Raw genomic sequence first — 16,948 nt, 5'->3', positions numbered from 1 at the left:
GACATGAAAAGGGAAGATTAGTTATTTTTTAGTTCCTTCTGTATCATGAATAATGGTGTGTGTGTGTGTGTCTGCGTATGTGTGCTTCTTTAAATAATGTAATTCAGGGCTTTCTCTCTCTCCAGCTGCTGGCTGCCAGGCAGACAGGAAAGCCCCGGGCATTATTGTTGTTCAATCAGCTTGTATTCAAGACCTGAGAGTTAAAAAAGAAAAGAGGGCTTGAGATGGATATACATTGCAGTGGGGTTTTATTTGATGTTGGGAGGCTGAGGCCAATGACATGGTCCTAGTTTATTTACTAGATGCATTAACAGACGGAGAACACAAAGTGTGCGTCCCAAATTACACCCTTTTCCAATATAGTTCCCTACTTTTTACCAGGGTCCTAACTAATGCACTATACAGGGTCAGTTTAGCTTATGTACTCTCTGAAGACCTAAAATATCTGTGAAGAAGTGGTACATGGCAATCTTAATTATCAAAAGGTATAAATAACCTTCTGATTCTCAGGAACACATATGATTACTATCTGCTAAAACTATATACAAAAGTCACTTTATTAAGGTAATGATGCCTTCCCCCAGTCTAACTTTATTAAAACAGTAACGATGCCTTCCCCCAGTCTAACTTTATTAAAACATTAACGATGCCTTGTCCCCAGTCTAAATTTATTAAAACAGTAACGATGCCTTCCCCAAGTCTAACTTTATTAAAACAGTAATGATGCCTTCCCCAAGTCTAACTTTATTAAAACAGTACCGATGCCTTCCCCCAGTCTAACTTTATTAAAACAGTAACGATGCCTTCCCTCAGTCTAACCTAATTAAAACAGTAACGATGCCTTCCTCCAGTCTAACTTTATTAAAACAGTAACGATGCCTTCCCTCAGTCTAACTTTATTAAAACAGTAACGATGCCTTCCCCCAGTCTAACTTTATTAAAACAGTAACGATGCCTTCCACCAGTCTAAATTTATTATAACATTAACGATGCCTTCCCCCAGTCTAACTTTATTAAAACAGTAATGATGCCTTCCCTCAGTCTAACTTTATTAAAACAGTAACGATGCCCTCCCCCAGTCTAACTTTATTAAAACAGTAACGATGCCTTCCCCCAGTCTAACTTTATTAAAACAGTAACGATGCCTCCCTCCAGTCTAACTTTATTAAAACAGTAACGATGCCTTCCCCAAGTCTAACTTTATTAAAACAGTAACAATGCCTCCCTCCAGTCTAACCTTATTAAAACATTAACGATGCCTTCCCCCAGTCTAACTTTATTAAAACAGTAACGATGCCTTCCCCCAGTCTAACTTTATTAAAACAGTACCGATGCCTTCCCCCAGTCTAACTTTATTAAAACAGTAACGATGCCTTCCCCAAGTCTAACTTTATTAAAACAGTACCGATGCCTTCCCCCATTCTAACTTTATTAAAACAGTAACGATGCCTTCCCTCAGTCTAAATTTATTAAAACAGTAACGATGCCTTCCCCCAGTCTAACTTAATTAAAACAGTAACGATGCCTTCCACCATTCTAACTTTATTAAAACAGTAACGATGCCTTCCCCCAGTCTAACTTTATTAAAACAGTAACGATGCCTTCCTCCAGTCTAACTTTATTAAAACTGTAACAATGCCTTCCCGCAGTCTAACTTTATTAACACAGTAACGATGCCTTCCCCCAGTCTAACTTTATTAAAACAGTAACGATGCCTTCCCCCAGTCTAACGTTATTAAAACAGTAACGATGCCTTCCCCCAGTCTAACCTTATTAAAACAGTAACGATGCTTTCCCTCAGTCTAACTTTAATAAAACAGTAACGATGCCTTCCCCCAGTCTAACTTTATTAAAACAGTAATGATGCCTTCCTCCAGTCTAACTTTATTAAAACAGTAACGATGCCTTCCCCCAGTCTAACTTTATTAAAACAGTAACGATGCCTTCCCTCAGTCTAACTTTATTAAAACAGTAACGATGCCTTCCCTCAGTCTAACTTTATTAAAACAGTAACGATGCCTTCCCTAAGTCTAACATTATTAAAACAGTAACGATGCCTTCCCCCAGTCTAACTTTATTAAAATTGTAACGATGCCTTTCCCCAGTCTAACTTTATTAAAACAGTAACGATGCCTTCCCCCAGTCTAACGTTATTAAAACAGTAACGATGCCTTCCCTCAGTATAACTTTATTAAAACAGTAACGATGCCTTCCCCCAGTCTAACTTTATTAAAACAGTAACGATGCCTTCCCTCAGTCTAACTTTATTAAAACAGTAACGATGCCTTCCCTCAGTCTAACTTTATTAAAACAGTAACGATGCCTTCCCTAAGTCTAACATTATTAAAACAGTAACGATGCCTTCCCCCAGTCTAACTTTATTAAAATTGTAATGATGCCTTTCCCCAGTCTAACTTTATTAAAACAGTAACGATGCCTTCCCCCAGTCTAACGTTATTAAAACAGTAATGATGCCTTCCCTCAGTATAACTTTATTAAAACAGTAACGATGCCTTCCCCCAGTCTAACATTATTAAAACAGTAACGATGCCTTCCCCCAGTCTAACTTTATTAAAACAGTAACGATGCCTTCCCCCAGTCTAACTTTATTAAAACAGTAACGATGCCTTCCCCCAGTCTAACTTTATTAAAACAGTAACGATGCCTTCCCCCAGTCTAACTTTATTAAAACAGTAACGATGCCTCCCTCCAGTCTAACTTTATTAAAACAGTAACGATGCCTTCCCCCAGTCTAACTTTATTAAAACAGTAACGATGCATTCCCCCAGTCTAACTTTATTAAAACAGTAATGATGCCTTCCCCCAGTCTAACTTTATTAAAACAGTAACGATGCCTTCCCCCAGTCTAACTTTATTAAAACAGTAACGATGCCCTCCCCCAGTCTAACTTTATTAAAACAGTAACGATGCCTTCCCCCAGTCTAACTTTATTAAAACAGTAACGATGCCTCCCTCCAGTCTAACTTTATTAAAACAGTAACGATGCCTTCCCCCAGTCTAACTTTATTAAAACAGTAACGATGCCTTCCCCCAGTCTAAATTTATTTAAACAGTAATGATGCCTTCCCCAGTCTAACTTTATTAAAACAGTAACGATGCCTCCCTCAGTCTAACTTTATTAAAACAGTAACGATGCCTCCCTCCAGTCTAACCTTATTAAAACAGAAACGATGCCTTCCCCAAGTCTAACTTTATTAAAACAGTAACGATGCCTTCCCCCAGTCGAACTTTATTAAAACAGTAATGATGCATTCCCTAAGTCTAACTTTATTAAAACAGTAACGATTCCTTCCCCAAGTCTAACTTTATTAAAACAGTAACGATGCCTTCCCCCAGTCTAACTTTATTAAAACAGTAACGATGCCTTCCCTCAGTATAACTTTATTAAAACAGTAACGATGCCTTCCCCCAGTCTAACTTTATTAAAACAGTAACGATGCCTTCCCCGTCTAACTTTATTAAAACATTAACGATGCCTCCCTCCAGTCTACCTTTATTAAAACAGTAACGATGCCTTCCCCAAGTCTAACTTTATTAAAACAGTAACAATGCCTCCCTCCAGTCTAACCTTATTAAAACATTAACGATGCCTTCCCCCAGTCTAACTTTATTAAAACAGTAACGATGCCTTCCCCCAGTCTAACTTTATTAAAACAGTAACGATGCCTTCCCCCAGTCTAACTTTATTAAAACAGTAATGATGCCTTCCCCAAGTCTAACTTTATTAAAACAGTACCGATGCCTTCCCCCATTCTAACTTTATTAAAACAGTAACGATGCCTTCCCTCAGTCTAAATTTATTAAAACAGTAACGATGCCTTCCCCCAGTCTAACTTAATTAAAACAGTAACGATGCCTTCCACCATTCTAACTTTATTAAAACAGTAACGATGCCTTCCCCCAGTCTAACTTTATTAAAACAGTAACGATGCCTTCCCCCAGTCTAACTTTATTAAAACAGTAATGATGCCTTCCCCCAGTCTAACTTTATTAAAACAGTAACGATGCCTTCCCTCAGTCTAACCTAATTAAAACAGTAACGATGCCTTCCTCCAGTCTAACTTTATTAAAACTGTAACAATGCCTTCCCGCAGTCTAACTTTATTATCACAGTAATGATGACTTCCCCCAGTCTAACTTTATTAAAACAGTAACGATGCCTTCCCCCAGTCTAACGTTATTAAAACAGTAACGATGCCTTCCCCCAGTCTAACCTTATTAAAACAGTAACGATGCTTTCCCTCAGTCTAACTTTAATAAAACAGTAACGATGCCTTCCCCCAGTCTAACTTTATTAAAACAGTAAAGATGCCTTCACCCAGACGAACTTTATTAAAACAGTAACGATGCCTTCCCCCAGTCTAACTTTATTAAAACAGTAACGATGCCTTCCCCCAGTCTAACTTTATTAAAACAGTAACGATGCCTTCCCCCAGTCTAACTTTATTAAAACAGTAACGATGCCTTCCCCCAGTCTAACTTTATTAAAACAGTAACGATGCCTCCCTCCAGTCTAACTTTATTAAAACAGTAATGATGCCTTCCCCCAGTCTAACTTTATTAAAACAGTAACGATGCCTTCCCCCAGTCTAACTTTATTAAAACAGTAATGATGCCTTCCCCCAGTCTAACTTTATTAAAACAGTAACGATGCCTTCCCCCAGTCTAACTTTATTAAAACAGTAACGATGCCTTCCCCCAGTCTAACTTTATTAAAACAGTAACGATGCCCTCCCCCAGTCTAACTTTATTAAAACAGTAACGATGCCTTCCCCCAGTCTAACTTTATTAAAACAGTAACGATGCCTCCCTCCAGTCTAACTTTATTAAAACAGTAACGATGCCTTCCCCCAGTCTAACTTTATTAAAACAGTAACGATGCCTTCCCCCAGTCTAAATTTATTTAAACAGTAATGATGCCTTCCCCAGTCTAACTTTATTAAAACAGTAACGATGCCTCCCTCCAGTCTAACTTTATTAAAACAGTAACGATGCCTTCCCCCAGTCTAACTTTATTAAAACAGTAACGATGCCTCCCTCCAGTCTAACCTTATTAAAACAGTAACGATGCCTTCCCCAAGTCTAACTTTATTAAAACAGTAACGATGCCTTCCCCCAGTCTAACTTTATTAAAACAGGAATGATGCCTTCCCTAAGTCTAACTTTATTAAAACAGTAATGAAGCCTTCCCCCAGTCTAACTTTATTAAAACAGTAACGATGCCTCCCTCAGTCTAACTTTATTAAAACAGTAATGATGCCTTCCCCCCGTCTAACTTTATTAAAACAGTAATGAAGCCTTCCCCCAGTCTAACTTTGTTAAAACAGTAACGATGCCTTCCCTCAGTCTAACTTTATTAAAACAGTAACGATGCCTTCCCTCAGTCTAACTTTATTAAAACAGCAACGATGCCTTCCCTAAGTCTAACATTATTAAAACAGTAACGATGCCTTCCCCCAGTCTAACTTTATTAAAATTGTAATGATGCCTTTCCCCAGTCTAACTTTATTAAAACAGTAACGATGCCTTCCCCAAGTCTAACTTTATTAAAACAGTAACGATGCCTTCCCCCAGTCTAACTTTATTAAAACAGTAACGATGCCTTCCCCCAGTCTAACTTTATTAAAACAGTAACGATGCCTTCCCCCAGTATAACTTTATTAAAACAGTAACGATGCCTTCCCCCAGTCTAACTTTATTAAAACAGTAACGATGCCTTCCCCCAGTCTAACTTTATTAAAACAGTAACGATGCCTTCCCCCAGTATAACTTTATTAAAACATTAACGATGCCTTCCTCCAGTCTAACTTTATTAAAACATTAACGATGCCTTCCTCCAGTCTAACTTTATTAAAACAGTAACGATGCCTTCCCCCAGTCTAACTTTATTAAAACAGTAACGATGCCTTTCCCCAGTCTAACTTTATTAAAACAGTAACGATGCCTTCCCCCAGTCTAACTTTATTAAAACAGTAACGATGCCTCCCTCCAGTCTAACTTTATTAAAACAGTAACGATGCCTTCCCCCAGTCTAACTTTATTAAAACAGTAACGATGCCTTCCCCCAGTCTAACTTTATTAAAACAGTAACGATGCCTTCCCCCAGTCTAACTTTATTAAAACAGTAACGATGCCTCCCTCCAGTCTAACTTTATTAAAACAGTAACGATGCCTTCCCCAAGTCTAACTTTATTAAAACAGTAACGATGCCTCCCTCCAGTCTAACCTTATTAAAACAGTAACGATGCCTTCCCCAAGTCTAACTTTATTAAAACAGTAACGATGCCTTCCCCCAGTCGAACTTTATTAAAACAGTAATGATGCATTCCCTAAGTCTAACTTTATTAAAACAGTAACGATTCCTTCCCCAAGTCTAACTTTATTAAAACAGTAACGATGCCTTCCCCCAGTCTAACTTTATTAAAACAGTAACGATGCCTTCCCCCAGTCTAACTTTATTAAAACATTAACGATGCCTTCCCCCAGTCTAACTTTATTAAAACAGTAATGATGCCTTCCCCCAGTCTAACTTTATTAAAACAGTAACGATGCCTTCCCCCAGTCTAACTTTATTAAAACAGTAACGATGCCTTCCCCCAGTCTAACTTTATTAAAACAGTAACGATGCCTTCCCCCAGTCTAACTTTATTAAAACAGTAACGATGCCTTCCCCAGTCTAACTTTATTAAAACATTAACGATGCCTCCCTCCAGTCTAACCTTATTAATACTGTAACGATGCCTTCCCCAAGTCTAACTTTATTAAAACAGTAACGATGCCTTCCTCCAGTCTAACTTTATTAAAACAGTAATGATGCCTCCCTCCAGTCTCTGATCCTGTCCTAAGTGGTTATATTATCAGGTGAGCTGCTTCTTCTGATAACCTGTGTGTAAGGAGGGCATAGAGATGCTGCTTGACACACACACAGAGAGAGAGGGTATAGCGCTTGACAGACTAGCACAAACACACACCCATCCATGAGACCACAGCCTACCTGATGAGCCATAACTGAGTGTGACTGATTCCTGGATGGAGAGCATCAATTAAGCCCTTTAATCCTCTCTGGGGGACAATATCCTCACCCTAATAGGGGATCGCCTTACACATTCAGCTGTATAGGGGCGTGTCTCCGTGTATGTGTGTTTGGGTGTCTTCGGCAAGGGGCTATGTAAGTGGATGTGTGCCAGTTGTCCTTACACAGGTAAAGGCCAGTAAATCAAATCTTCCTGGGTACGGTGTTTTTTCTCTCTGGTCTAGGGGCAGACTAACCTGACAGAGGGGGAGATTGGAGAGAGAGAGAGGATGGAGAAACCGAGCCTGTCTGTTTGTACATGTGTTGAAGGACGTGTGGGTTGTGGTATGTGGGTGTGTGTGTCTGTCAAAGTCTAACCAAGGTGCTAACCACAAGTTAAAGAGTAAACGAGAAGAATGGGAAAGTACAGATCCTAGTACTGTCTAGAGGAGGGAATACCCATCCTGCTACTGTCTAAAGGAGGGAATACACATCCTGCTACTGTCTAAAGGAGGGAATACACATCCTGCTACTGTCTAAAGGAGGGAATACACAGTGCAAGAAGTGACTACTTCCTCACTATAATATTACATAACAAGAATGACAAACTACACCCCACATCACTACACCAAACGCTGGCTACATGTCGGTATATTGTCACCGTAGTCACAACACACACAGGCACATGCAAAGACAAGCACACACACACACACACACACACACACACACACACACACACACACACACACACACACACACACACACACACACACACACACACACACACACACACACGCCCAACATCTAAAGAACTCTTAATAACTCTTAATTAATACAAATAAATATCCCCTAAAGGCATAGACTGTAATTTCCATGCTGAAATATATGCCGGGCTGCAGCTACAGCTGTAGCAGCACACCTAATTTAAGATGAGAAACAAACAAAAACCAACACTGTGATTAAACAGAGATTAATCAACACATTAAGGCTGTGAGATACTGCCCCCAAAGCTTAGTTACAATGACATACTGCCCCCAAAGCTTAGTTACAATGACATACTGCCCCCAAAGCTTAGTTACAATGACATACTGCCCCCAAAGCTTAGTTACAATGACATACTGCCCCCAAAGCTTAGTTACAATGACATACTGCCCCCAAAGCTTAGTTACAATGACATACTGCCCCCAAAGCTTAGTTACAATGACATACTGCACCCACAGCTTAGTTACAATGACATACTGCCCCCAAAGCTTAGTTACAATGACATACTGCACCCACAGCTTAGTTACAATGACATACTGCACCCAAAGCTTAGTTACAATGACATACTGCACCCACAGCTTAGTTACAATGACATACTGCACCCACAGCTTAGTTACAATGACATACTGCCCCCAAAGCTTAGTTACAATGACATACTGCCCCCAAAGCTTAGTTACAATGACATACTGCACCCACAGCTTAGTTACAATGACATACTGCCCCCAAAGCTTAGTTACATTGACATACTGCACCCACAGCTTAGTTACAATGACATACTGCACCCACAGCTTAGTTACAATGACATACTGCCCCCAAAGCTTAGTTACAATGACATACTGCACCCACAGCTTAGTTACAATGACATACTGCCCCCAAAGCTTAGTTACAATGACATACTGCACCCACAGCTTAGTTACAATGACATACTGCACCCACAGCTTAGTTACAATGACATACTGCACCCACAGCTTAGTTACAATGACATACTGCACTCAAAGCTTAGTTACAATGACATACTGCACCCACAGCATAGTTACAATGAAATACATTTCTTCTAGTTTAAAAGCAGATGGAGGTTGTGAATGGCCTGTAGATTACATTACACAGTGCTTATAGAATGTCACCCACTTCCTTGTTTCAACTATAGGGTTAGGTTCCAGCACACTGCACCTGGGGTTTAGGTCATGCATAGTTTGTCATTTTGGCTATGGATATTATCAATGTTGATGCTGTCAACTGTTTCAAGTGCACCCCTAAGAGTCAATACTTAAAATCCCTCAACTAAACCAAGTCAAGGTCTACGGTAGAACCAACCTGTTAAACCTTACCTACCGCTGTCTGTGTTGTATGTTATATTACATAACAATATCTACATTGTCATTTTTCCATGAATATTATCAATGTTGATGAACTCAAAAAGTACTTCAAAAGCACTTAGCTCTGTCTGTGTGTTTACCTGATACCCTGAACTATATCACGGCCTGGGATGGCATGGCTCTATCTGTGTGTTTACCTCACACTCTGAACTATATCACGGCCTGGGATGGCATGGCTCTATCTGTGTGTTTACCTCACACTCTGAACTATATCACGGCCTGGGATGGCATGGCTCTATCTGTGTGTTAACCTCACACTCTGAACTATATCACGGCCTGGGATGGCATGGCACCTACCTCTGTCAGTGTCGTAGAGGTAAACGAACTTCTGCCACTTGTAGTGTGACAGCAGGCTGAGGACGGCCCCACGCAGTGCAGGTCTCATCTGGATGACAAACTGCACTTCGTTGTCGGTGGGGTAACTGGGCGTGACGAAGGAGGTGTGCAGCGCCCCACAGAATGAAGTCAGGGTGTTCATAGACTTTTTATCGTAGAAGCCGAAGATGGCATAGACCCCTCGGGAGAACTGAGAGCAGACTGGAGAGAGAGGGAGAGAGGGAGGGAAGCGTTAGGATGCTTGAGAGAGAAAACAAGATCAGACACACACCCACACATATGTCAAGTGTTTGAAAATTCAAACTTTCTTGGTAGCTACACTGCAGAAAAATCTATAACAGCCAATTTGTGGAATGAGATCTTGCAGTAATACCAGCATTACTCTTTATCAGGGAGCCTATCTGCATTGGATGACATTTATACAGCTGGGGAAAACACTTGCATTTATTTGTAGATCTGTCATGTACTCTGGTGAGATCTCAGAATTGGGCAGCAATAAAGACCCAGGCAATGTTGCAAATGGCTATCCTTTTGACCAGGGCTCATAGGGCTCATAGGGCTCATTGACTATTCTATTGTTTCCACTGCATCAGGCAAGCTCAATCAAACCCAGATCAAGTATTTGAAATAATTTCAAATAGTATTTGATGAAGGTTTGGTGAAGCAACATGCAGCAGGCTAACCTAACGTAGCAGGCATAGAAAGACACCTGAGCTGAGTCGTCACTTCCACTTCAAATACTGTATCCCTGACAACCAGAAACATCCCATTTCTTCCAATGCTGTTAAGGGTGTGTTGTGTCTGATATACACAACTCTACCACTGTTAATCACACTTGAAAGAGATTGGCTTTCCAAGTGTTCTGATTGACAAATCATACCTTCTGATTAGCTAATCAAGTGTTCCTAACGTCTCCAAGCCTCTGGAATGATAGGTCTTCCCTGTGGCTCAGTTGGTAGAGCATGGTGTGTGCAACGCCAGGGTTGTGGGTTCGATTCCCACGGGGGGCCAGTACAAAAAAAATGCATGAAATGTATTCATTCACTACTGTAAGTCGCTCTGGATAAGAGCGTCTGCTAAATGACTAAAATGTAAATGATACATCCAATCACGTCTGCTGTTTTAATGTCATGTTGACCATTGGGGGTAGTAGAATGAACAGTGCCTGACGTAACGTCTCACACTGTAATGCGTGTGTACTGGTGACAGAGAAGTCAGGCGCAGGAGAGCAAAGACTGTGTTACAACGGTGCAGTTTAATAATAAAAATCACTGTGAACAAACACAATAAATAAATACAATGGTACAAAACCCTTCGCACGCCAGACATAACGTGCACAAACTCTTACAATCAACAATTCCGGACAAGGACATGGGGGGGGAACAGAGGGTTAAATACACAACATGTAATTGATGGAATTGAAACCAGGTGTGAGGGAAGACAAGACAAAACCAATGGAAAATGAAAAGTGGATTGGCGATGGCTAGAAGGCCGGTGACGTCGACCGCCGAACGCCGCCCAAACAAGGAGAGGGACCGACTTCGGCGGAAGTCGTGACACACACAGGGGCGTCATACACCCCAAAAATCTGAGGAGGGGCACAAAGTACGTGAGGATGGCTGGGGGATGGTCCTGTGGGGGGCTGGGCCCCCCGTTCAGATATTGGAGAATTTTTTTAGTCACCCTGCTACCATCTAGAAGATCATCAAGGACCTCAGCCACCCGAGCCACGGCCTGTTCACCCCGCTACCATCTAGAAGATCATCAAGGACCTCAGCCACCCGAGCCACGGCCTGTTCACCCCGCTACCATCTAGAAGATCATCAAGGACCTCAGCCACCCGAGCCACGGCCTGTTCACCCTGCTACCATCTAGAAGATCATCAAGGACCTCAGCCACCCAAGCGACGGCCTGTTCACCCTGCTACCATCTAGAAGATCATCAAGGACCTCAGCCACCCAAGCCACAGCCTGTTCACCCTGCTACCATCTAGAAGATCATCAAGGACCTCAGCCACCCGAGCCACGGCCTGTTCACCCTGCTACCATCTAGAAGATCATCAAGGACCTCAGCCACCCGAGCCACGGCCTGTTCACCCCTCTACCATCTAGAAGATCATCACTGACCTCAGCCACCCGAGCCACGGACTAGTCACCCCGCTACCATCTAGAAGGCGGAGACTGTACAGCTTGGACTGAGTGACTGAAAAACAGCTTGAATCTCCAGGCCATCAGACTGTTAATAGTCATCACTAGCTGGCCAGTACCCTGCCCTGAACTTAGTCACTGTTACTAGCCGGCTACCACCTGGTTCTCAACCCTGCACCTTAGAGACTGCTGCCCTATAGACATACTCATTGAACACGGGTCACTTTAATAATGTTTACATACCGTTTTACCCACTTCGTATGTGTATATACAGTTTTTCTAGTCAGGGCTCATCCTATACATTTCCTTGCAAAAGTATTCACCCCCTTGGCGTTTTTCCTATTTTGTTGCATTACAACCTGTCATTTAAATACATTTTTTATTTGAATGTCATGTAATGGACATACACAAAATAGTCCAAAATGGTGAAATGAAATTATTTTTCATAAAAAATAAAATAACTAATTAAAAGTAAAAAACAGAAAAGTGGTGCATGCATATATATTCACCCCCTTTGCTATGAAGCCCCTAAATAACATCTGGTGCAACCAATTACCTTCAGAAGTCACACAATTTGTTAAATGAAGTCCACCTGTGTGCAATCTTAGTGTCACATGATCTGTCACATGATCTCAGTATATTTACACCTGTTCTGAAAGGCCCCAATGTCTGCAACACCACTAAGCAAGGGGCACCACCAATAAAGCAGCACCATGAAGACCAAGGAGCTCTCTAAACAGGTCAGGGACAAAGTTGTGGAGAAGTACAGATCAGGGTTGGGTTATAAAAAAATATCTGAAACTTTGAACATCCGACGGAGCACGATAAAATCATTATTTAAAAAAATGAAAGAATAGGGCACCACAACAACCCTGCCAAGAGAGTGCCGCCCACCAAAACTCATGAACCAGGCAAGGAGGGCATTAATCAGAGAGGCAACAAAGATACCAAAGATGACCCTGAAGGAGCTGCAAAGCTCCACAGCGGAAATTGGAGTATCTGTCCATAGGACCACTTTAAGCCGTACACTCCACGGAGCTGAGCTTTACGGAAGAGTGCCCAGAAAAAAATAAGCAAACATGCTTGGTGTTCGCCAAAAGGCATGTGGGAGACTCCTCAAACATATGGAGGAAGGTACTCTGGTCAGATGAGACTAAAATTAAGCTTTTTGGCCATCAAGTAAAATGCTATGTCTGGCGCAAACCCAACACCTCTCATCACCCCGAGAATACCATCCCCACAGTGAATCAGCATCATGCTGTAGGGATGTTTTTCATCAGCAGGGACTGGGAAACTGGTCAGAATTGAAGGAATAATGGATGGTGCTAAATACAGGGAAATTATTGAGGGAAACCTGTTTCAGTCTTCCAGAGATCTGAGACTGGGATTGAGGTTCACCTTCTAGCAGGACAATGACCCTAAGCATACTGCTAAAGCAACACTCGAGTGGTTTAAGGGGAAACATTTAAATGTCTTGGAATGGCCTAGTCAAAGCCCAGACCTCAATCCAATTGAGAATCTGTGGTTTGACTTAAAGATTCCTCTACACCAGCGGAACCCATCCAACTTGAAGGAGCTGGAGCAGTTTTGCCCTGCCAAAGGCGCAAAAATCCCAATGGCTAGATGTGCCATGTTTATAGAGTTATGCACGCTCAAGTTTCCAGTTTTTTTGTCTTATTTCTTGTTTGTTTCACAATAAAACTATTTTGCATCTTTAGTTGTAGGCATGTTGTGTAAATCAAATTACAAAAATCTATTTTAATTCCAGGTTGTAAGGCAACAAAATAGGAAAAATGACTGTATAACTTCTGCTGTACACACCTTTTCCATTCATATACTGTCCATACTGTCTATACACACCATCCTATACATATATATTTATATTCCAGACTTTGACATTGCTCGTTCTAATACATATAAATTCCTATATTTTTATTTTTGGGATTTGCGTGTATTGGTTTGTATTGTTAGGTATTACTGCACTGTTGGAGCTAGGAACACAAGCATTTAGTTAGGTATTACTGCCCTGTTGGAGCTAGAAACACAAGCATTTAGTTAGGTATTACTGCACTGCTGGAGCTAGGAACACAAGCATTTAGTTAGGTATTACTGCACTGCTGGAGCTAGGAACATGATAACATCTGCTAAATACAGTACCTGTCAAAGGTTTGGACACACCTACTCATTCAAGGGTTTTTCTTTCTACGTTTCTTCAAGTGCAGTCGCAAAAACCATCAAGCGCTATGATGAAACTGGCTCTCACGAGGACCGTACCAAGAAAAAAAAGACCCAGAGTTTCCTCTGCTGCAGAAGATAAGTTCATTAGAGTTACCAGCCTCAGAAATTGCAGCCCAAATAAATGCTTCACAAAGTTCAAGTAACAGACACATCTCAACATCAACTGTTCAGAGGAGACTGAGTGAATCAGGACTTCATGGTTGAATTGCTGCAAAGAAACCACTACTAAAGGACAGCAATAATAAGAAGAGACTTGCTTGGGCCAAGAAACATGAGCAATGGATATTAGACTGGTGGAAATCTGTCATTTGGTCTGATGAGTCCAAATTTTAGATTTTTGGTTCCAACCGCCGTGTCTTTGTGAGACGCAGAGTAGGTGAACGGATGATCTCCGCATGTGTGGTTCCCACCGTGAAGGGTGGAGGAGGAGGTGTGATGTGTGGAGGTGCTTTGCTGGTGACACTGCTTCATTTATTTAGATTTCAAGTCACACTTAACCAGCATGGCTACCACAACATTATGATGGTTTGGGATAAGTTGGACCGCAGAGTCAAGGTAAAGTAGCCAACAAGTGCTCAGCATATGTGTGAACTCCTTCAAGACTGTTGGAAAAACATTCCAGGTGAAGCTGGTTGAGAGAATGCCAAGACTGTGCAAAGCTGTCATCAAGGTAACGGGTGGCTATAAATTCTGATTTGTTTAACCTTTATTCAACTAGGCAAGTCAGTTAAGAACAAATTCTCATTTACAATGACGGTCTACCCCGGCCAAACCCGGACGACGCTGGGCCATTTGTGCGCTGCCCTATGGGACTCCCAATCACAGCCAGATGTGATGCAACCTGGATTCAAACCAGGTGCTACAGTGATGGCTCGTGCACAGAGATACAGTGTCTTAGACCACTGCGGTACTCAGGAGCACGAAAAACAACAACCCACATCTCCCCATGGACATTTATCTCTAGTCACAATGAGAGAGAGAGAGAGAGGGAGAGAGAGAGAGAGAGAGGACTCCCAACCAAATCATGAGAAAACAAAAAGATAATTACTTGACACATTGGAAAGAATCAACAACAACAAAAAGCTAAACAGAGAGACACAGTGGCAGCAGAATACCTGACCACTGTGACTGACACAAATTTAAGGAAAGCTTTGACTATGTACAGACTCAGTGAGTATAGCCTTGCTATAGGCAGGCCTGGCTCTCAAGAGAAGACAGGCTATGTGCACACTGCCAACAAACTGAGCTGCACTTCCTAACCTCCTGCCAAATGTAGGACTATATTAGAGACACATATTTCCCTCAGATTACACAGACCCACTAAGAATTTGAAAAATAAACCCAATTTTGATAAACTCCCATATCTACTGGGTGAAATACCACAGTGTGCCACCACAGCAGCAAGATGTGTGACCTGTTGCCACAAGTAAATGGCAAGCAGTGAAGAACAAACACCATTGTAAATACAAACCATTTTTATGTTTATTTATTTTCCCTTTTGTACTTTAACCATTTTCACATAATATGACATATCTTTATTATTTTGTAACTTTTGTGAGTGTTATGTTTACTGTTAATTTTTGTATTGTCTATTTCATTTGCTTTAGCAATGTAAACATATGTTTCCCATGCCAATAACACTCTTAAATTAAATTTAATTGAGACAGAGAGAGACCTCTCTCTTTCTCCCTGTCTCTTTCCCTAGCTATCTCTTTCTCCCTCTCTTTCTCACTCTCTTATTCCCTAGCTATTGCTTTCTCCCTCTCTTTCTCACTCTCTTTTTAACTAGCCGTAATAATATCCCTGTTATCTCTCTAGAGCTTTATGGAGCATAGATTGGACCCAAAGATGACTTCACCATTCATCCATGAGAGAGAGAGGCCTAGCCGGCTAGTCAGGGATAAATGCTTAATGGATTAACGCTGTGCTTCATGCTTTGTGTCTCATCCCTCTCGTAATTAGGTGAAACTGAAATAAATGTGGTAGGTGGAAACAAACCAGGTGTGTGTTTGTGCATGTCCACGGAGGCATGCGTTATCAGTTTGGATAATTCAGAGATTCCTTGTGTCACATTGATTTTCAATATTGCATATTTACTTCACAAGCTACACACACAATTAGAGGACACTGGCACACACAAACACTCTTGCCCAATTTGCCCTCGCTTCCTCCTTTGCTTGTCCCACGCACGCAACCCCCCCCCCACACACACACACACAACAACAACAACTGCTCCCCGGGCACCGATGACGTTGATGTCGAATAAGGCAGTCTCCACACCTCTATGATTTACAGAGATTGGGTTAAATGTGGAAGACATCTCGGTTGAATGCATTCAGTTGTGAAACTGACTAGGTATCCCAGCCCTCCAGCATGTGTTGCCCTCATTTCCTTTAATCAGGCCACTCAACAGGGCTACAAGGATATGTGTGTGTGTGTTTCAGATACATCACCAGAGAAGGCTGGCCTGAAACCCTAGTTAACAGGCTGTCCTGTAAGCTGGCCTGAAACCCTACTTAACAGGCTGTCCTGTAAGCTGGCCTGAAACCCTACTTAACAGGCTGTCCTGTAAGCTGTCCTGAAACCCTACTTAACAGGCTGTCCTGTAAGCTGGCCTGAAACCCTACTTAACAGGCTGTCCTGTAAACTGGCCTGAAACCCTACTTAACAGGCTGTCCTGTAAGCTGGCCTGAAAACCTAGTTAACAGGCTGTCCTGTAAGCTGGCCTGAAACCCTACTTAACAGGCTGTCCTGTAAGCTGGCCTGAAACCCTAGTTAACAGGCTGTCCTGTAAGCTGGCCTGAAACCCCAGTTAACAGGCTGTCCTGTAAGCTGGCCTGAAACCCTATTTAACAGGCTGACCTGTAAGCTGCCCTGAAACCCTAGTTAACAGGCTGTCCTGTAAGCTGTCCTGAAACCCTACTTAACAGGCTGTCCTGTAAGCTGTCCTGAAACCCTACTTAACAGGCTGTCCTATAAGCTGGCCTGAAACCCTACTTAACAGGCTGTCCTGTAAACTGGCCTGAAACCCTACTTAACAGGCTGTCCTGTAAGCT

At 41.8% G+C, this 16,948-nt stretch overlaps 1 protein-coding gene across 4 annotated transcripts in view; it reads right to left on the bottom strand.

The window, feature by feature from the left end:
* LOC106604216 (glutamate receptor 3) overlaps window positions 1-16,948 on the bottom strand; it is a 300,167-nt gene that overhangs the window by 203,832 nt on the left and 79,387 nt on the right. For all 4 annotated transcript variants that reach the window (XR_006769822.1, XR_006769823.1, XM_045717884.1 and 1 more), the window contains exon 3: window positions 9,469-9,708. Coding sequence is in view for 2 of the 4 variants with exons in the window: in XM_045717884.1 (XP_045573840.1) it covers window positions 9,469-9,708 (240 nt within the window). In the remaining 2 variants the exon portion in view is untranslated. The remainder of the gene's footprint in view (window positions 1-9,468; window positions 9,709-16,948) is intronic.

The sequence above is a fragment of the Salmo salar genome, chromosome ssa05, assembly GCF_905237065.1.
Source record: "Salmo salar chromosome ssa05, Ssal_v3.1, whole genome shotgun sequence".
Classification (NCBI taxonomy): domain Eukaryota; kingdom Metazoa; phylum Chordata; class Actinopteri; order Salmoniformes; family Salmonidae; genus Salmo; species Salmo salar.
Note: the sequence above shows the minus strand (reverse complement) of the source record. Positions and strands in the feature narration are given on the sequence as shown.